The sequence below is a fragment of the Aythya marila genome, assembly GCF_965140915.1.
Source record: "Aythya marila genome assembly, chromosome: 9".
NCBI classification, from domain to species: domain Eukaryota; kingdom Metazoa; phylum Chordata; class Aves; order Anseriformes; family Anatidae; genus Aythya; species Aythya marila.
The window spans coordinates 8,128,489-8,150,514 of NC_139050.1; the positions used below are offsets into that span (position 1 = coordinate 8,128,489).

General features: G+C 38.1%; 1 protein-coding gene across 7 annotated transcripts in view; it reads left to right on the forward strand.

The window, feature by feature from the left end:
- PER2 (period circadian regulator 2) overlaps positions 1–10,907 on the forward strand; it is a 39,000-nt gene extending 28,093 nt beyond the window's left edge. For all 7 annotated transcript variants that reach the window (XM_082766855.1, XM_082766856.1, XM_082766857.1 and 4 more), the window contains 7 exons: positions 890–1,063; positions 1,318–1,578; positions 3,022–3,872; positions 6,283–6,469; positions 6,987–7,179; positions 8,762–8,912; positions 9,884–10,907. In XM_082766855.1, coding sequence (XP_082622981.1) covers positions 890–1,063; positions 1,318–1,578; positions 3,022–3,872; positions 6,283–6,469; positions 6,987–7,179; positions 8,762–8,912; positions 9,884–10,033 — 1,967 coding nt within the window. In that variant the 3' untranslated portion in view covers positions 10,034–10,907. The remainder of the gene's footprint in view (positions 1–889; positions 1,064–1,317; positions 1,579–3,021; positions 3,873–6,282; positions 6,470–6,986; positions 7,180–8,761; positions 8,913–9,883) is intronic.
- Positions 10,908–22,026: the final 11,119 nt, after the last annotated feature.

Genomic DNA, 22,026 nt, shown 5'->3' on the forward strand with positions numbered 1-22,026 from the left:
GTACCTGCTGATTTAGCCTCATTAAAGGGGGTGACTAGTAGAGTTTTTTAAAAACTGGTCTTGGGAATTATTTTATCAATATTTTCTTTTGATAAGCTTGAAGAAAAAAATCTAACGTAGTTTTTAGAATACAATTGGAAGATATAATCAGCATACAGAGGAACGAAATATCCTTTAGGAGTTGGAGGACCTTGAAGTAGAGAGGAAGAAGTAGTGGAACTCGCATCATGCAGTTAAGAACACAGTTTCTGCTGTCACCTGGAGTCTTTGCAGTCCTAGCTGGTAGGAAAGGATGTAGGTTCGCTAGCTTCTTGGTGTGCTGATGATTGCAAATGACCAAGTCACTAGCATGCTCTAGTCAGGAAAAAGGCAAACTTTAGGTCTTACAGTGTTACACTCGGTATTTGTACTAAAGAAGGCATGTTTTGATGCTGGTTAGAGGCATTGGTATGGTGTGCTGGATTACTGCTTATAGTTTTCAGGTGAGAAAACTTAAGTAGGCAGATGTTCATAGCAAAGCTTAGCATCTGCCAGCTAATTACCAGGTAATGAGAGATTAGTATATGACAAGATGGGAGCTGGGAGGGAGACTCTTAGGCTGGAGGAGACTTGAAACTTCTAAAGTCATACCATCAGAGATGGATAAAGCCCAGGAAAGATCAAGAAGTCCTTCACTGACAAGATTTGGTTTGTCTGTGTGAAAGTAGAGGATTGGATTTGGTTTGCTCAGAAGTCATCCTATTTCTAAAACATTCTTTTTGGATTCTGTGAAATAAGTAAAATGCTCATTTTGTGTTTCAGCAAGCACAGTTCAGTCTCAGCTGTTCTGCAGCTGTAGCAACATATTACTTATTTGCAATGTATAACATACATATTTCTTTTTAAATAGGCCCTACTGTGTTGAAGGCATCTGGCAAATCAAGTAGTCCCCCAGTAGTTGGTGCTCACTTAACTTCTTTGGCTTTACCTGGCAAGCCTGAAAGCGTTGTATCACTCACAAGTCAGTGCAGCTACAGTAGCACCATTGTTCATGTTGGAGACAAGAAAACACAACCTGAATTAGGTATGATTTCTGCTAATATGTCATCTCCAAAAAGGTGATTGCTAGTAAGTTTCAACTTCAAACATTGGAACACGTAGAACCTACTTGTGACTTATATTTTCCTATATCTAAAATGTTCTTAAGGAAATTGAATAAATAGGAACAGAATTTGTATCTTAAACTTACTGAGAAATTAGTACGGGTTATAATAGCTTAAAGTGAATTTCCAGAGCTGTTCTTTATCATGATTGTTTTTCTCCCTTCTGTTTCTGTAGAAATGATAGAAGATGGTCCAAGTGGAGCAGAACTCTTGGATAGCCAACTTATTGCACCTCCATCCAGCTCTGTGCACGTAAATCAGGAAAAGGAGTCATTTAAAAAACTGGGGCTTACAAAGGAAGTCCTTGCAGTGCATACACAAAAAGAAGAGCAGAGCTTTTTGAATAAATTCAAAGAAGTAAAGAGATTTAATATTTTTCAGTCCCACTGCAATTACTACTTACAAGATAAACCCAAAGGACGGCCTGCTGAACGTGGTATGGCAATACTTCTCACGATTAAAAAGTAGCCTTTATGTAGGCGGTGAATCCTGTTGAGATGATGCTTGCATTTTTAGCTCTGTTGTGGAACCACAGGGAACAGCAACAGTTCAGTACTGTGTTTAAGTCCATAGAGAAATTCTGGTGACAGTCTTGCTTTGAAGATTATATTAAAAGCTATATTCTGCTCTTAACTTATGCTTCAGTAACTAATGTTTTAGTTATCTATTCATTGCACTATTACTGATATGCGTTCACTTTCAAGGGACAAGACAGACACACTTTAAAATGTTTTCCTTCCTGTGTTTGTGTTTGCATTCTCTATTCTCTTGCTGCTCTTTTCCTTCTACCTTTCTATCTGTCTTTTGTTGTTTTCAGCCTCTTTGGTTTACATCCAGTTTCTCCTGTTGCAATACCATGTCATTGGTGAAACAGTAATTGCTTGGTTGCTATTAAGTTAATAATGTGACCAGTGGCAGATGAAAATGGAACAGACTAGCTGTAATAGTGAGACTGGTTTTGTTAGGGCTAGGGACTCAGGATGGCATTTTTAGAAGAGCTTGGTATTGACCTGACTTTGTTTCCATTTCAGTCCTGACCTGGAACTAAAGTTAGATACTGCTGAGCATCTGTTTGTTTTTGTGTTTGTTTTTTTTTCTCCCCCATGATTCTTATCTTTGTTTTGATATAAATAGTTATGCAAGTCTTTGACATAGGAAGCCTTCTCTGGAAAAACTTAGTCTAGTGTTCTTTATTCTTGCTAAACTTTCAGATGGTCTAAGTAAGCTTTAGACAAACTTAAAGCTTGTGCAGCTTTTAGATATTTAAATATTTAGATATAGAAGATATTTTATGGATTTCCTCATCTCTGTAATGAGAGAACTGACAGCCTTCACCTAGGGAAGAGTTGATTGGTGCAGACTTCTAAAATAAGGTTGGTTCCATGCTTTTCTTCCTAAGGTTTGTAAAGGTAGCATGTTCTTTCCCCTTATAAAATTATTATCTATGTGTACTTTCTCTTCTGTGCTGCTTTTTCTTCATGTTCTTAGTTACAGACCTGCGTGACCTTAACTATCTAGAAGTGCTTTCAGTTCTCTTCTACTGGTTTCATTGTAATTGCTGAAGTGATCGGAGTGGCTCCTTTGTACTGATTGGGTGACATATTTGAGCCTCAACTGATGCACTGCTATTCTTTTTCTTTTTTTTTTTTTGTATTTCCCCCATGGTGTGTCAGCATGATTTACCTTGCCCAGTGTGCTCAGCTCTTGTGCTAGAGGCAAAAGAGTGAGCCTGATCTGTTCCCAGATCCTTCCATTTGGGTAAACTAAGTCCAGAACTACAAAGAACAACAATTTTGAGCAACTTCTTGGGATGCCAAACCACAGAGAATCTTTAAAATTTCCAGAGGGACCCGTCCTGATGCAGGCTTTTTTCCTTCAGGTGGCCGTGGACAAAGAAATGGCACTTCTGGAATGGATCAGCCTTGGAAGAAAAGCGGAAAAAACAGGAAGTCAAAACGCATTAAACCACAGGAATCTTCAGACAGTACAACTTCTGGAACTAAATTTCCCCATCGGTTTCCTCTTCAAGGCTTAAATACTACTGCTTGGTCACCATCAGACACTTCACAAGCAAGCTATTCAGCGATGTCTTTTCCCACCGTTATGCCTGCATATCCCCTTCCTGTTTTTCCAGCAACAGGGACTGTGCCACCAGCTCCTGAGACTTCGCTCTCTGGTTTTAATCAGTTGCCAGACTCTGGAAATACTTGCCCTATGCAACCATCCCAGTTCTCTGCCCCCCTCATGACACCCGTTGTAGCTCTTGTGCTCCCCAACTACGTCTACCCAGAGATGAACAGTAGCTTACCTCAAACGCTTTACCACAGCCAAGCCAACTTTCCTACCCCATCTCCTTTTTCCTCACAGACAGTATTTCCAGCACAGACACCATTCAGTACTCCCAGCCCTTTCCCGCAGCAGGCGTTTTTTCCAACACAACCATTCCATTACAATGCACCAGCAGAAGGTGAAAAGGTGCCTGCCACAGAGACACGAAATGAGCCATCCCGTTCCTGCACTCCACAGTCAGTGGGTGCTCAAGACCAGGCTTCTCCACCTTTATTCCAGTCAAGGTGTAGTTCTCCTCTGAATCTTCTGCAATTAGAGGAAACCACAAAAACTGTGGAAAGTGGAGCTCCTGCGGGTTTTCATGGAGCTTTAAATGAGGAAGGAGCCATAGGCAGCAAAATCGTGACAACTGATAACTGCAGTGGAAAGGGATCCCTACCAGTAAGTATGCTGATGGGCTTATGGTGGGTTTTGTTTTTTTCTTTCCAAGTCTTTGTACTCTGAAAATATCTGAGGTTGTTAATATATACAGATGCCTAAAAATGATTCTTTTCCCCCCTCTATTTCCTTGTCTCTGGTACATTGTTTTCAAAACTATCACTTTGTGGTCCTTATTTTTTAATGATAGTAATCACTCTATAATCCCCAGAGATGGACTCGCAGCTGTAGTTAGCAAGCTTGAATTTCAGCAGATTGAATTCAAAGTGAGATCTAATCATTAGAATCATGTTAACCTTTAAAAATTAAAACAATGTTGTTCTCCTAAAGTTACACAAGAAACTTGGAAATGAATTCTAAAATTGTTGTTACTTTCTTAATCTGAATTCAAATATGCCTATTGTAAGTAATTTGAAATATTATTTGAAATATATTTCAAATCATTTGTGCACTTTATTTTTTAGCATTTAACAAAGTTGTGGGCTAGTGAATTTATGTGAAGCAGAGAAATGATCTGTAAATGTGGCTTAGAAAGAAGCTAATGTAAATAAAACCACCTCTTTGTTTACAAACTAGCCAAAGTAATGAATGAATGGTTTGCAGATATTAGCAATTCCTTTGTTTTACCTAAGGTTCTAAAGCTGTGCTAAGCCATATGGTAACTTCACCTTTTTTCCTGTCTTGTTTAAATTTGATGGATGAGTTTACCATAGTACTCCATCTGAGGTTTCCATATGACTGTCTGTAAAGGTTTCCACAATGGTGATGATGTGGACTAATTAATTAGTGTTGTCTAAAGATTCCATAGGGTATCTTTTTAATGAAGTCACTGGGATGCAACCAAAACCTTTTAGAGTGACTGTTTCTTCCCTTATGCTTTTCTGCTTGTGGCTTACAGCTGTTCACTGCATGTGATAATGTAGTTACAGAGTAGAACTTGGTTCGCTGCTGATAAAAGAAAGGAGGCATTGGATGGTTTTATTTATAGGCATGCCTGAGATCTCAACTACAGCAAGTAGTCAGTCAAAAGTATAATTGGTGTTGATGCTAACAGCTGATTAGATGACTTAGACTACACAGCAAAGTCATAAGCACGTACCTACACTAGAAGTTGTAAAGGAGGAGGAAGGAAAAACTCATGTGCTTCTTCCACCCTCTGAAGAACATTCAGGTCTTCTATTTAGATGTCTGTGTTTAACTTCTGTGCTTGGTTTCTAGATGATTTATTTTACCTGATATTCTTGATACTGACTCTTAATGGGGATGAATGGAGGGAGAACAGAGAGAGATGGAGTCTATATGTTTTTGTAGCAGAACTTCCAAACTTGATTGACAGAGCATAAAAACTAGATCATGATCTTGAGAACAAATATTTTTTTTAAATGAAAACAATGTTTTGTATCACACTGGTCATGCAAATGCCGTTTTCTGAGAAATTTCTCAGTGATATATGCATCCAGTGCCTTTTTGTGGACTAAAGTATTCTGTGTGCTACGTGACATCTCTGAAAGCTTAGACATAAGCACCTTCTGACTTGCGCTTTGGTAAAGAAGTGCATCTGTGATAGTCTGTAACTTACAGCATGCTCTCAGATGCCACTACTAGATTAAAAGAAGCTTGATAACAAAATAATATTAATTCTGGTGGCATGTTCTTTTGACTACTCAAAAGGCTAGTTCCTATTCTTTATAAACCTGGAAGGCGTTACTTTCTTAATCTCCTTATCACTTGAACATGAGGGCGAGACAGACATTTGTTCAGGAAAGCATTAAGGATATAGCTGAAGCTAGTTCTCACTGCTGGTATGTATTTTTGCTGAATTCTTTGTCAACGTTAACTTTGAATATTCCATATAAGTGGGGTAAGTGGGGCAGTGCTGTAACTGCTTGCTTAAAAAACAAAATAACCAACATCAGTATAGTTGATGCTCTTTCTCTTAAACATACAAATTGTCTTAGTAAGCTTGCATCTGGGAACAACTACCTTTTCATCACGTGTTGAGAGTAACAAGTGAGGGACTGTTCATGCAAATATGAGGTAGACTATAGTAGTATAGTAACCAACCGTTAGTACGTCTTAGTGGATTTGGCTAAATTTTGAGTAGTCCAGGACAGTAGGGGCTGTCAAAACTGAGTAGCAGATACCTTCCTTATTAAACAGTGAGTTTTCCTTTTTTAAAGAGAAATTGTATTTCAATATCTATCTTCTGGAAGGGACCATATGTCAGCCAAACAGTCTCCTTCATTATTCCTCAGTTGATCTTGGCATATGTTACTCATTGTCTGTCTTTGAATAATTAAACATATGAGATTATAATGTGAAGTATAAATGTATAAACGTAAGCAATTAGCAATGAAATAGCCTTCATTTTCTTTGTTTTCTGTGTTTGTTTCTCTTGCTTTCCTATCACCAGGCTGAGTCTCCAATGGATGCTCAAAATAGTGATGCACTCTCCATGTCCAGTGTCCTGCTTGACATTTTACTTCAAGAAGATGCATGTTCAGGCACTGGCTCAGCTTCGTCAGGGAGCGGTGTATCTGCAGCTGCTGAATCTCTAGGGTCTGGTTCTAATGGCTGTGACTTGTCAGGGAGCAGAACAGGTAACCCTGGCAGCGAATACTCCTGGCATTTTAGAAGAGTTGGGGCATGATGCACTACAAGCATAATGTGAACGTTGAGTGCTTTATGGGAAAAAATCTTTCTTGTCTTTAATCCTCATGGCACGATTTAGTCTAGATTTCTTTTATCACATCACATGATAGTTTTTCTACTATGCTTGGTTTACAGTGTAAAACTTCTGAACTTTTTGTGTATGTAAAATAGCGAGTAAAATTCTGCATAGGTATGATGGAATAACAAAGGGAAAACGTATTCCTTGGTGTTTCACTTCAGACTTCTTTAGTTTATTTTTCTATTGCGATTTAATAGAGATTTAGCTTGAAAATTCATGTTTTAAAAACAAAGCAGTTACCTAAGGGAGAAGGGGAGTTTTGTCTGTTTAAAAACAGTTGTTGTATTTAGACTTTTAGTTCTCTTTAGCCTTCTCTACTTTGGAAAATATTCAAACAATCCATGTATTTGAAAATTTATAACGAAGCTTTAAAATTATTTTTAAAGGTAGTAGTGAAACTAGTCATACCAGCAAATACTTCGGGAGTATTGACTCTTCAGAAAATCATCATAAAACAAAAATGAAGGCAGAAATAGAAGAAAGTGAGCACTTCATTAAGTATGTCCTTCAGGATCCTATATGGCTTTTGATGGCGAACACAGATGACACTGTTATGATGACTTACCAGATACCTTCTCGGTAATTCTTATGCTGTAGTACTTCATGAAATGCTTATGTGTACAAGATATGAATTACTGTCTCAAAAGAAGAGAATTTGTTTAAATGTTTAGCTTGGTGTCAAGAAGAATTCTGGCTTCCTTTGTATCTTCTGCATGCTACACAATATATCCTAAAAAAGAATTATTTGATTAGGCCTATATAGAGGTGCATGTGTAATTATTTTAGATCTGTTACCTAAGTTTAAATTAGCTGTATGCATACTTAAGTTCATGCAAAGTTAGTGATTTGTAATTATTGTCTAGAAATCCTTGAATCAATAGATTTGGGCAAGCATACTTATTATATCTAATGAGAGGCAGTAGCGAGGAAGATCTGTACTCAGTGTTGTCCTTGGAATGCAGCATTCAGCAGCATGCTGTTTTCTTTGCCTTGTGGTGGTGGCTTTTGGTTTGGTGGCATCACCCCACCCCTGAGGTGCTGTCTTTCACATATTCATTCTATTTATTCGTTTCTATATTCCCTCTCAAATAAGATAAGGAAGTCGAAGGTAAAAATTGAAGATTCCTAGCAGAAAACATTTTGTAAAATACTTTTCAGTGTTTCAATAGAAAAGAGCAGATACAGCGGGGACAAGTTTGCAGGTCTTTTTAATCTAGTTCATATATCTTGGAAGCAGTGAATGGTATTTTGAAAGGAATAGAAAGCTTCAGTAAAGACAAGCCTTTTGGAAGGGGGGGAAACAGTTTTCAAAACATAAAAGCATAGGAATGATCAGGAAAGATAGAAAACACATCTTAAGAACTTGAGAATTTTGCTCTGGGTTTAAAAGTACCTTTGCATTACCCAGTTTTTGTACCCTGAGGAGCTGACAACTACAGCTGGGACTTTCAGTGGATTGTAAGAGTAGCAAAAGCTTGCAAAGAATGAATAGTGCCTGTATAAAACAGGATGCTGAGCTGAGAAGAGTTACATTGTCACAGCATGGCAATCAAGAACCAGTTGGCTTCTCTCATCTGTTCTTAGGTGTGCTGTAAGGAAAAAAATTAACACTGGGTTTCTTGGAATCTTCCTGAACTCTTCTCTTACAGATGTGTACAGCTTGTAAATGTTGGGTGTGGGGTGTGGAGGAGCTTTGTCAGCTGACATAGAGCTGCGTTTTCTAAATCTCTTCCTCTGTCCTGAACTGTAATCCATTCTTGATGGCCTTCTTAAACATACCTTATTTCTTCGGTTCTGGTGTCTGATACATGTATTTGGTGTCTGTTTTGGGTTGTCATCCTACTGAAGGGGAACTTGGAACATACTGCAGCAGGGGGAAGCTGTAGTTCTTTGTTTCACTGGTGATGCTGCATGAATAGTTCTAAGGAAACTGTTTTCACTGGGATTTAGAAAGATGAGCCAGCAGAGATATGTTAAAGCTGTCTGCAAGTGTAGAAGGCTACTGAAATAATCACATTTAATTTTCTTCTAATATAAGATCTATAAGCTTAACATTCCATAACAAAAATAGTCTTTAAAAATGTTAGTATCTGTTTAACCTTATGTAGGCATAAAGCCCAGAAACTGTTCATGCTCAATTTCTAAATATATTTTATTTCAGAGATTTGGAAACAGTCTTAAAAGAAGATAAGCAGAAATTAAAGCAAATGCAGAAACTACAGCCAAAATTTACAGAAGAACAGAAAAGAGAGCTCATTGAAGTTCATCCATGGATCCAACAAGGTGGACTGCCAAAAACTGTTGCTAATTCTGTAAGTTTAAATGAGTTGGTTACTTTTGCGTGTATAACAACACTTAAATTATTAGCTGCCTGTGTTAGTTTTCCATTCTGGCTGCTGCAAAAGCTTGGTCAGTTATGCTGGGAAAAAGTTTATTTCAGGCTTGATTTAATTTATCACAGGTCTTTTTCCAATGGGAAAGCTAAAATAGTGGTGAATGCAGTGTAAGAGATGTCCTTGCTATTTCTGGCTTTCTTGTATCTAATTGCAATTTTGTATGTAATAAAACTTCTGGCTGCACTGATTTTAAAAAAGAAAAATCTCATATGACTTGAAAAACAAACTTCGATCTTGTGTATAGAAACTTAGGCTTTCTTTTTTCTAACTTAAGCTTTCTTTAAAGTATGCAGAGGAACAGGGCATTCCCATTCACTTTTGTATTAAATTTTTCCTGCAGGATCAACTCTTGTCTTGATTGTATAAGTTGATTAATGGCTTGGAAAACAAAATGGCATCCTTTCAGTTGTATTGCCTATCTGTGAATTTCACTGTATGTACAAATGACTGACTGCATTCTGCGTCCCTAAGCTGAGCATCACTTGTAGCTTTTTTTCCCTGATCAGCTATCAAATGGAGAGACTCCCTTTGTTCATAGTCATTTCAAAAGTCAGTAACAGAACTGCAGTGAAGTCCTAGCAGTGCAACTGATGTGAACAAATTATTGCACTGTTGGCAATCAAATGTAGGAGAATGTGATTTGTAGTGCACATAAAATGTCAGCATTGTAAATGATCTGTGCATAACTGCTTACAGTAGAGCTCTCAAGTATCTATATTATTTACTACAAGTTATAAAATGATTGTGTGGGAAAAGTTGGGAATGGAATACACTGGGTGTAGCACAGATTTAAAGGTTCCCTTGGAATAAGGGTTCACGTACAGATGGATTAGTGTTTAGAAAAGCTTTTTTTTCCTTTGACTTATTAATGTTTATGTTTTTTCTAGGAATGTATTTTTTGTGAGGACAATATACAGAGCAACTTTTATACATCATATGATGAAGAAATCCACGAAATGGACCTTAATGAAATGATTGAAGACAGTGGGGAAAACAACTTGGTTTCTCTGAGTCAAGTCAGTGAAGAACAAACATAGCCTTTGAGCCTGTTGCTTTTAAAGCTGCTTCAAAATTATGGTGATGATCCGTAAAAGTTTTAATCTTGTTTCTAGCAAGATAAATCTGGTTCGTAAAACAAATGTGTTTTTCTTGCTCTGAGAGTCATTTGTGAAAGAATCTCTTTTTAAATGGTGGCAATCTCTTCCCAGTAAGGACATTGTTGAAGATGGTATAGCTTTTCTTTAAAAAAGACTCATATTTTGCACTTACATGCCTCAAGTATTTCTTTATAAAAGCTTTCATTGATGCCTACTGAGTGGGTCAATGAGTACTGCAAATCCCGTTGTGAACATAACAGTTCTTCAAATCTCCTTTGGATAATGATTCAGCATTATACATTGTTCTAGGCATTTTGCTTAGTGGCTCTTTAGCATTGCTCTTAATATCTGAAGTGGTCCAGCATAGTAGAAGAAATAACCTTCCAGAAAATCAATTCACACTTGCCCTTTGCATACCAGTCAATTCATCTTATTTGTTTCTTGTAGTTTTGACTATAGTAACACTTCTTGTCTCAGAGGAATGTTAAACTACTTTTGTAAAATGATCTTCGGTTAAAATATTTACATGGATATGTAAGAAAGTATGGGTGAGTGTTGACTACTTTGTAGCCTTTTGTTAAATGGATGCTGTGATCCTATGAACTGATTGTTATCTTGAAGCATCATTTCTGAGAACTTATACATGGGAAATCTTTATGCTTAAAGATTTAAAAACTGAAACCCCAGAGGTTAATTGCCTATGTTCCTGGGACTGTTAGACAAAGCTTGGTATAACTTTGTACCTTCCTTTTGATTTGTTCCTTCAGGAAGTTGGCCATTGCTTTTTTTTTTTTTTTTTTTCTGTTTGGCTAAACATACATCAAACTTGCACATGGCAAGGAAGGATTAGCCATTTGTCATAATTGGAAGATGCTTTTTATAATAGATTGTGAGAATACCATTGACTTTCATTATATTTGAACTGCATAATCTAAAACTTGGTGTGTCTGGAATCCTTTGCTGTAAAGGATTTAATTTTAATGCCTCTGAGACTGTATCAACTTGAATATATGCGCTTTATGTTCTTGCACTGTTTGTACATGTTGGATGTGGGAAGAGAAAAAGTAACTTAATATTGGTTAGTTAAAGGACATTTAGTTGCACCACTGCTAGATGCCAGCTTGTAGGTCTTGGAGGTGAAAAACATGGAGAAATTCAATTAACTTTTGATGTTTGTCTTAAAATATTTTTCATGGAATGTGTTTCATTTTCTTTTGTTTTCATTAGCATAACATTTCACCAAAACTTAAGGTTATTTTCATTCTACAAAAAGTCCACTTTTTATACAAAGAGGACCTGAAGGTCGATCTGACGCCACCAAAAACATGAAGAAGCAACTGGTATTTGCTTAGTAGAAGAAATGTGTAAGGGAATTGGTTATTAATTGGACAGTGTCATAAAGAAATTTTCAAAGGAGGCAGGTTCTTCAGTTAGCAAAGAGTGTGAACTTGTGAAACAAGTAGAATTACAACTTAAAGTATGTAAATGTAGTGTGAAACACTACCCAATATGATCTGATTCCTGTCTTTAATAGTTCAGCAAGGTCAAACTTTACTATTTGTAAATATAAACTAAATGAGAAACTTTGAAAAACGTTGTAGTTCAAGTCCATTGTATTAAATGTTTTAATCATAAATGGAACAGTGCAGCTATACCAGCATATTACGTATTCCTTTTTTTGTTACAAGTAAACACAATTTTAATTGGACCAGGGTTTGGGAAAAATAAAAGCTTTATATAAAGGAGTGCATCATAATTCAGTTTTTTTCAGGGACTTCTCAACCACTTTGTGAACTTTGCTTTAGCATGCTTTTTTTTTTTTCTGGTTGTGTTTTTTTGTTGTTTTGTTACTTTTTTGTTCTCATTTCTTTTTGTCAATGACCATCTTGTAACCATAACTTAGTGAAAGGAAGAGAGAAGTATATTTAGAGCATTTTGTGGATGTGCTTACTTACGGACTTAATCTTGCATCCTTAAAGTGTTTGCATTTACAGGGTGGTATTAAATATTTTCCTGTAACTTTAAATCTACATGCCTCCATTTATAGATAAGATTCTGAAGCTGTAATTTTTCCAAACTGTTGTAAGATGATTTACTTGTGATGACACTTTGTCAACATGTCAACAATGTTTTCTGTACACTGTGCAATATATTTTGGTTTTGCCACTTGTGACTAATTTTTATGACTTTGCTTTTTAGAAAACTGGTAAATAAAACAGATATATTTTTAGTTGCCTTTCTGTTTCTTGAGCCTTCTACTCCATGTAAGAAGCAAAAATACATACATTGCACTAAGTACATGAAGTGGCATTTCAAAGAAGAACTTGTAAGCTGTGAAGATAGTTGGTGGCTCTCTATCCTGAAGGAAAATAGTTGCCAGCTTGTCTGACTCACAAGTTTAGTTATGAATTGTAAGTCTTTATGTTGACTAGTCATTCTGAAAATGTGCACGCATTTAATACCTGGAAGTGGATATGCAGCTGGGTTTTCTGTGTGATGTTCAAAACCAGCAGAAGGCATGCTGTCCTTTTTTGCTTTGTTTAATGTCATCTTTAAATACCTTTTCTTCTGCAGCCCTCTATAGCTTCAGAGGTAGAGAATTTCTGTTATGCCCCATAAATTTGATTTGTACAATGATTATTAGTCTTAAGTGGTGGTATAAGACTGAAGATTGTTTGAACTTTTACGCTGGATTTTACCCCTTTTACTTTTTTTTTTTTTTTTTTTTTTTTACTGTTTTATACTCTGTTGGGTTGAGAACGTGGAGAGGTGTGAATACGTGTATTTTCATAGCTATGATGTAGTTCAGCATGTGAGGAATATAAATTTGGACCACCGCCCTCCTCCAGGTTAGGAAGAACCCAGGTTATCAGAACTCCATCGGGTATGTTTTTTCCTGACTGTATTTTGGGATACTTTTTTTAACAGAAAAGCTAGTACAATTCCTAGTGTAGTCATGAGGGAGACATGTATGTGTGTGCTGCAAAAGTCATAGTGTTTACATGCAAAAAAATTAGTGCACTGTGCAGGTAAATTGCATGCACACCAAGGGTACGATTGTGTGGTGTGCACTGTTGCCTGAATTTACAGTGTTCTAAGGTACACTTGCTGAACACATCACTCAAATCCCTTTGAAGTCTTCTGAATTGACCCTAAATACATGAGCAGTTCTGTGTACATGAAATCTGAAATCCATTTTTGTCACGATAGCACCTTGGTTCCTTGCTTAATGAAACACGCAGATGAGAAAGATATCAATAAAGCATTTTACAGAACTACGGATTTGAGAGTTATGCCCACATATGGGGATCTCTGCAACTCAATAGAGATGGTGTTATGCTGGTTTTTGGATGTAAGTTGTGATAATGGACCTATAACCGTTGAAGAGCGGTGGTGCTGCTGCAGTAAATTACCAGGTAATGTTTCACAGTTATTCCTGCTTCTGTTTGTGTGTTCTTGTATTTTTCTTTGTGTTTTTTTTTTCTTCTTAAATTGTAAGTGTAATAACAGTACGAGTTAAATGTGGCTTTAGGCATTTGCATTGTCTGCACTCAGAGAAAACAGCTTGCTTTACGGGGCAGGGCTGTTGGGAGCAGTCTTTGTCAGAGTTTCTACCATCTCTGTAGCCCCTAGGCGTCACTGGTGTCCTTTGATTAAATCTGGCTATTTTGCTGCCACTGTACTTCCTCTATTCAGCTTCCTGTATTCTCGGGCTATTGAGTTTGCTCTTACATCATTTGATAAGAGATCTGTGGCTAGAATTCCAGATAATGTGGTGGAAAAACTCATAATGAAGAGTTGTTGGCCCAATGATAATCAACACAAATATGAAACAAATATAAACTTTCTGCTTGGGAGAGGGAAAAAGGCTGCTGAAAAGCATCGGATTTTAGTCCACTTAAAGCTGGCGTGAATTTGGAGAACAAGTGTTTTTGCTTTACTTGAGCATCAAGATCCTTGATTTTTCTTGTGTTCCCAGGAAGGGTGGAAAGAAACCAATGCATTGATAAATCTGACTCAAACATGATGAAATGAGCTGCATGCTTCTGGCAGAGCGACAAACTGATGACTTAAAAGGAAAAAGTTTTTAAGAGTAATTTCCAGAAATTCCAGTGTTTACTTGCTTACAAAGGCTTGTGAGCTTGAGAAACATCAGATGTGTTGAACAGGGCAGCGAGCAGCTCACCATCCCCTTTTTGTTGCAGGCTGTGGAAGAGGACAGTGTTCAGGGGATGGTACAGGATGTCTTTAGCTTGGTCAGTTTGCTTTACTAGTAAACATTTTTTTATTTTTTTTTTAAGACATGTCAGGCTTCCCAAGTGTGAAAAGCATAAGTCCAGGAAGAAACTGAAACGCTGGAGTTTTGATCATGGGTATTTGTCTTGGCATCTGCTGAAAAGTTCAAAAGTACATCAGGTTGAAGCGTGCGTGATGGGGTTTCATTCTACAACAGCAAAAAAGCTGCTGTGGCAACACATGAACACTGTTTTAACCTTAATGAACAATATGAAAGTATGAGAGCACCTGCCATTTGTTACTAAAGAAAATGCTTTTTAGCCAAAAATAAAAAAAATTCCCAATAAAGGACAATGAATGTCCCAAGGTGCTATAAATAGTTCAGGTGGCAGGCCCTTTGCTTCTGATATTACTTAGAGGACACAAGTTTACTCCTGTTTTTGGTTAGTTGTTTTTTGTGGTATTTTTAACTGGACTGTTTTTAACATTGGATTAATCAAAATGAGTGGGTGCTGTGGCAAAACGTGTTTCCTGTGGTGCACGCGATGATATCTGTGTAATACAGAATTAGGAAGTGAGCAAGGAGGATCTCAAGCACCTGCTGTCACTGGGGTAGCTGTCTTCGGTGGGGATGGCATTACACCAGCCCTAGCTGGCCATGCTGCTTTGCACTTCGTGTGTTTTAACTAGACCAAACAAGAATAAATCTGAAGATGCATTAGAGTTTCCTGGTGTGTTAAGATTTGTCAAGGCATACTGTATTAATACATGCATACAGGATATAGCAAACTTATTACCCTCTTTTAATTGTCAAATGGTCTAAAAGCCATTTCTTTGTATTACTGTTGCACTGTTTAAAAACAAACAACAACAAAAAAACAACAACAAAAAACAACAACAACAACAAAAAACAACGTATTGATGTACTTTTAAATGAATTTGACCGTTGCTTGTCCAAGGTAAGGTTTGCTGTTATTCCCTTCTGTTGTTTCTAGCTGACTCACTTTTACATTTCCTATGTGTTGGCTTTTTTTTAATTGTTTTGCAGTTTTGTGTTCTTGTTTTTGTTTTTCCCATCCCTAGGGGAAACAAAAGAAAAGCAAACCTAGAAACCAGAGAACCCAGCAACCTAATTATAAAAGCCCTCATAACAAGTTGGCTGGATAAATTTAACAAATGCCTTTCTCCAGGTGGCTTTAATTTTCAGTTTTCTTAGGTGTATTTTGTTTGCTCCCCAAATCTTTGTGTTGTTGCTTTTCCTGACTGGAATAATGGAATTCCAGCTCTTGCTGCTGCTGCCAGGATTGTATCTTGTCTGTTTTGTGTCCCTTGGAAGCACAGGCTAAGTACTCTTGCCATAGCTGGGAACTAAATAGCACTGTTATGTGACAACAGGAAACTGAATATGGTGGGAGAAAGCTTTGTAGTGCGAGAGTACTTGTAGAAATAAAATTTGAGGCCTGGCAGCTGAAATGGAACCAGAGCTGCTGTGCTCTCAGTACAGTGAAAAGGCGAAGTCACAACATGTAGCACGTTAATGTTTAGCCCTATGAATAAGCTGAAACTGAATCTCATTTTTGTTACTGTTTTTTGCTACGGAAGGAGAAAGCAAATTTGAAGCCAGGCAGTACTGCAAGAACCGGCAGAAAGGCTGGGCAGCGTTTGCCTCTTCTCTCATTTGGACAATCTCAAGAGCTGGAGTGGCTCAGTTCTGTGGAGTCCTGGCAAGACCTGCTCAGTTCCTTTAGCTTCCCAGGTAAGAATCGTGTCTGTAGCACGGCCTGTAGGCAGGCACTTCATACTAAGGCTTTGCTCCGCACCATGTCTGGTCTGTGTGCTCTGACTTGTGCTCCTGCGGATTGCATCTCTTCAACTTTCAAATGTTTGTTTTACTGGGAGCTTATGCAAATCTACTGGAGCACTTAAAGACTAAAGGCGATACATAAATTGGTCTGAGTGTTCCTGTGCTTGTGCTGATGCATTTCTCCTACTCTCCTTAACTTTCAGTTTGAATTTTGAATCCTGACACGTCTTCCCATATTCTGGGAAAAAAAAAAAAGGTTTTCCGTGGCTCAGTTGCATTTCTAGATTTAGTAAAAGCAGAGGCTTACAATGAAAATATTTAATTAAATTGCAGAGCAAGTTTGTGCTAAGCAATCAGGAGCAGCAAAGTCTTGTGATAGCTGCAGTGCAGAGGTACAGTATATTTAGAGTCCTAAAATGTTGTTTCTGCAGCTATACAGAATTCTGAGAAACAAAATAACATCTTATGTATTGTCATTGCAAGAATAAAATGCAACTTGCTGTGCCAACCAGTATATTTTCATATAATTGCTTTTAAGTCAAATTTCAAATCAATTTTATAATCTTGGATTGTGCAATGTAATAACTATTTACTAGAATTGTTTCTCTTTGGGATAAATGATGCTTTAATTTACTTCCTGTAGACTTTTTTTAAAGCAGTGGAGTTAAAGAAAAGTATGTGGCTGCCGCAGGGCATGAAAAAAGAAAGAATGACCTGAAATCACTCTGGCTTCATGATTTTCTCCAGACTGGCATGGAAGTCTTTGGTTAACAACCCTAGCCCTCAAGCTGAGCTCCCAAAGCCCCGGGGCTGCTCCATCCATGCCTTCAGGCCCTTGTACAGAGACTCAGTTGCCAGAGTGGGGCCAAAAGCAGCGGCTTCAAGAATTGCAATTTGGGTATGGGAAACCAAAATAAAGTTTGGCACAGTGCAAAAGGAAGTGACAACGTGAAGAATGTGGTGATCAGGAATTCATTCCGGTGTCTGTATGCTGTTGTCTTTACCAGCCCCTCATTTTTTTTAGTTCTGAAGTGCTGCTGTGAGGCTGTGACTACTGAAGACTCTCCCAGCTGCTCTGGGCAGGCTCTTTGGGCCAGGAAGATGGGGAGGACTGGCCAGGAGTGCTTTCTGCTCGGGTCTGCTCACTAGAAGATGTGTACCTCTTCTGAAATGCCACCTCCCTGCTTGCTGCTTCACTGGGAGGCTTTTGTGTGCCGTTGGTTATCTTGAAGTTCCCTTCTGCCTGATCTCCTTTCAGAGAAAAATTCAAGTATATATGTATAAGAAAAATCCTAATATCTATGTATAAAATATTTCTATGTTAGTATGTTAAAATTGGTAGCTGACACTTGATGACAACAACAAAGGAGACCCACAATGTAAAGAACTAAAATCTTTCTTCCATTGTCTTCATTTGTGTACAAATGAAGAGATGATTACCAAAAAGGTGATTACCAAACTGCTTTGAATGGACGTTCTTAAAGCGTTGGATCTAGTTAGGCAGTGTATTTAAAGCTCTTTACTGGTAATCAACCTTGTGTTACATGAGCACTGAAACTAAGTGAAATCAATATAAAGGCCTGACTATTAAAACAACATTGTGTTATCGGTCCTACCAGTCCACTTAAAATCTTTTCTTTTTATGTACTTTGCCATTGTGAGGTGATGCTTACATCTTTCAATTTAAAGAACAGAGTTTTCAGGACTTCTGGTTTGGGTTCTCATTGAAAATGCTGTCTGAGAAGGGGGATAATCAAGCTAACAGGACAGCAAAATAAGGTTGTCTATATCCTGATCTGTAAAACATTTATCACCTTCCATCAATTTCACAGCTGAATGATATAGATTGGACCACAGTACATACTGTAAATGTTTTTCTGTTTTTCAGTTTTTATTTATTTTTTTTTTTTTTTTTACAAATTTCACTTACTGACAGAATTAGTTTGAAGTGATACAGGACTGCCTCTGTCACCTAATTTAGTGCTCATAGGCTTGTGAAGTTTATGGTGTTAACGTTTACTCGTTACACTGATAAGTGGCTTTACAGATGGAGTCTTTTTGAATGTATTTGACAGGATCAGAGGGTCCCAAATGCTCTGGAAGCTGTTGAGCATTAATGCTACCCATAGCGCCATTCAAGAGGACAAATTAAAGTGATGCAAAGGAAGGTTGGGATATCTTGGCCAGCATAATGTAGGTGGTTGATGTGTCTGAATGGGTTGGCAGTGAATTAGGTCCAAAAAGCACAGCACTGTGTCCTAATGTGTTGTAAATACCATCTCTATTTATAGACTCAAGTTCTTATCACCTGGTTGACTTGCCCAGTCTAACTTGCTTATTCAAGTATTTCTGAAGAGGGCTTTAAAAACTTTGGGATGTTAAAAAAAAACTTTCGGATATAAAACATGTTTTTGGCTTGAGAGGGACACGTAGGGGAAAGACGTGTATTATTTGTTCTCCAGGTGTACGGGTGCTTACAGCCTTCCCTGACTTCATGGCATCATCAGTGCATGTAATAGTTACTTGAAGCTGATTGCCAAGACTTACTGTGAGTAAACTGCTTTATTAAATGTATCCACGACTTTCCAAGCATTGTGTGTGTCATACCTCTAAGGCTCTTAGATAAGATGAGGATTGAACTGTGACACTTGGGCTATATATAGAACCTGACAGTTTGTTGCTCTGGAAACATTTGGGTTGCTGCACTCTGGTTTGTGACTTTCAAGAAAGAATTGAAGGAAGAGGATAATGACAGAGGTCCAAAGGGCACTGCCTGTTCTTTGAAATCACTTAACACCACCTTTTTAAAAATAGTTTTATCAACAGCAAAACACCATTTATCTTCCTTCAGGAGAGACATAACGATTATTTGTCAGAATTTGAGGAAAAAGATGGAGATGAATGTCTCTGACATTGTGGATACTTGGGCCTTAAAAATCAGTTAAATTGAATGGAGACAGGGAGTGTTTAAAATGCAGACACAAAAGGTAGGCAAAGGGGTTAAATCTGAGCACCTCCATGGGCTATGACCATAACAAATGAGCAGGTAGCTGAAACAGGGAAGGTTGAAATTGCACAATTGTCTAGACAAAAGGAAAGGGGGGGGGGCATGCAGAAAGGGGGAGAAGGGATGGGAAGAAAAGTGAGGATTAGAGCACTTGGCAAAAGAAGCTACAGCACCAAGCCCCAACCCCCAAGAAGGGCTGTGTCCACCTGGGTTCTCTGGTAAACTAAATTCCCAAATGCCAGAACAGTCAGAGTCCGAGTACAGATCGGAACTCGGAAATAACATTTAAAAACTAAGTTAAATCAAAGTTTTGTCTCCAGATACTTCAGATTTTGGTGGTTTTGAGAACCAAAACCTAAACAGATATTTGGGCCACTTGATGAATCCATCTGTAGCTTTTATTTAGATCAATGTATAAAATAACTCTGTCTAGACAGTTTCTTAATACTGATGTTCCTTAACAACAAGAACAGTAAGTACAAAACGTGTGAAGTGTTTGTTTCAAGGGAAGGACAGGGGAAGTAGAAGCACTTCCGTTCTTGGTGTTGCGTGTTTGTTTCTTGCTGCTCAGATGCTATGGTTACAAGTACTACAGAAAACAAACCAGTGGCACCAGGTAGGCTCCCCTGCGTTGCTCCAGCGTTACTGATTCCTCTGCCAGTTTGTGGGATTCCAATAGGAAACCGAGGGAGGCTGAACACTGAACATCATCTTCAACTACAGAAGGGACCAGATGGCCAAATCTTCCAGTTTGGGCCAGAGGGGTGAGTCTTCCCCATTACAGTGTAAGGTTCTGCATTTCTGGAGGAAATGTACTCAGAGGAACACTTCTTTTGGTTTCTCATCAACAAGAAATGAAGGAAAGGTGAAGGCAACGAGTTAGCTGGAGTTTTCCCTGAAATGGTGATATGAAATGGGATCCACACCTAACTCCTTTAGTTCTTGCTTGGCCAAGCATTGCTGGTTTCTTGCAGCAAGGATCCATTTCTTGCTGACGATTCAATGTGGTGACTGTGTATGCTGTATTGTGAAGGTAACTTGCTGGAGGATTGATTACTAGACCAAAGAGCCCACCTGTTTGTGTACAGGAGACTTAGAAGTACTTGGAGTAGCATCTAGTTTATTCAAGGAAAGAGATAATACTTGAGAACCCCCTTATAATTGCCAGCACACTGGGGACCCATTTTTCCAAAGTAGGCAGACCCCAAATTTCCCAATTTGCTTCAAAGTATGCTGTTTGTGAGTAGAAGAGGAAAAAACATAAAACAACCAAAGCAAACCAACAAGACCTTTCATGCTTGACTGCATGTAACTGTTCTTTCTTGATCTACCTATTTTACACTACACCGATTCTCTTTATGTTTGTTTGCATATTTCATTTCCCATACGGTCTATGCCATTTACATCTATTAATTTTACATGCATGTGTGCTGCTGACTCAGTGTGGTCATTGCCAGGCTGGCCAAGGATCACTTCTCTGAAGTGTGCAGAGATGGATAGGACTTAATAAACCTGTTTGGGTGAGCAAATAAAGCAAGAAGATTGAGCATGTACCTTTGTCATTTGACCAAGGTATATCAATGCTTATGCTAACACTTTATGCTAAACTGTAGTAGTTCACCCAGTACCAATGAGTCTCCTATTTCAGTCATAGGAGAACTGGGAATATGAATTTTAAGGGGTATTTCAATTGAGTTGGCCAGTTCAGCTCAAGAAGACACACGAAGGTGTCTTCGTTACAGAAAGCAGGTAGTAAACACCAGCTAGTGCTTGCTGACCCAAAGGAGGCAAATTGGCTAGGACTTGCATCACTGAGGCCTGAAAAAAAACATTTTGGTGCTGTGAACAACCCCTCTGCCTTGGTGGAAAAGTTACAGGGCTGACAATGTCTCAAGAGTTTGTTTTCCCTTTTCTATCTGTGGAATGCCAATTGTGAAGACTTGCAGGGTGACAGTAGAAGGGATATTGTAGTGACCCTCTGCAGCCTGTGTTGGTTCTGGCAATGTCAGTGTAGTGAGAATGAAATGCTAAAGTTTTGCTAGTGTGCCTCTCATTCATGGATAGTCCAAATGGACAAATACAATGACTACAAAGAAGGCCACTAGATAAAGTCTTTCTGAAGCACATAACAGAGCAGATACGTGAACTCCAAGCAATGCCCAGTAACTTCCTTTTTGTCTTAATGAGCACATCTTTTAAGGATATTTTTAAGGTTTGTGTCTTTGGTGATTCAGCTGCTTTACTTTGTACCTAAAAGGTCTACGCTTTTGCAGAGTTCAGCTGAGGGTAATTCACTCTGGGCAATTCCTGAAGCTGTCTGCAAAAGTGTGCTTCAGGGTGCCCTAGGTCTGCACTTTCCCAGATGGAAGAAGAAAAAAAAAAAAAAAAAAACAAAGCCAACACTAAAATGTACTCACTGTACTTTCACTCTAATTTTAGTCTGAGATCAATGTAAAAACTAAAAGACTACAAAGTGAAGTAGTTTTATACTTAAGAAATCTAAGGCCAGAAGGGATCATCTAGTCTAATTGCCAGTATGTTGTAGTTTTACTAAGTCCTTTGTGTTTAAAAAAAAAAAAAAAAAAATGTTTCTGGAAGAATACTGTCTCATCTGACCTGCTGACATAGTGAAAAAGGGAATTTGTGGCTTTTCCAGTGTCTGACTTCAATCTTTTACTTTCTCATTTCAAACAGTTTGAATCCCCTATCTAGCACTTGGCATTTAAGACTCTACTTTGGATTAAAAGGCCTTTTGAACCCATGACTTACTCAGTTGGAAGGAGTGCAGTGTAACACAACATATGCAGTGTGACCAATCAGATCACCATCAATCATCATCTTGTTTAACTAAAGTAAGCTTAAAGTTTCCTACTGTAATGTGTATTT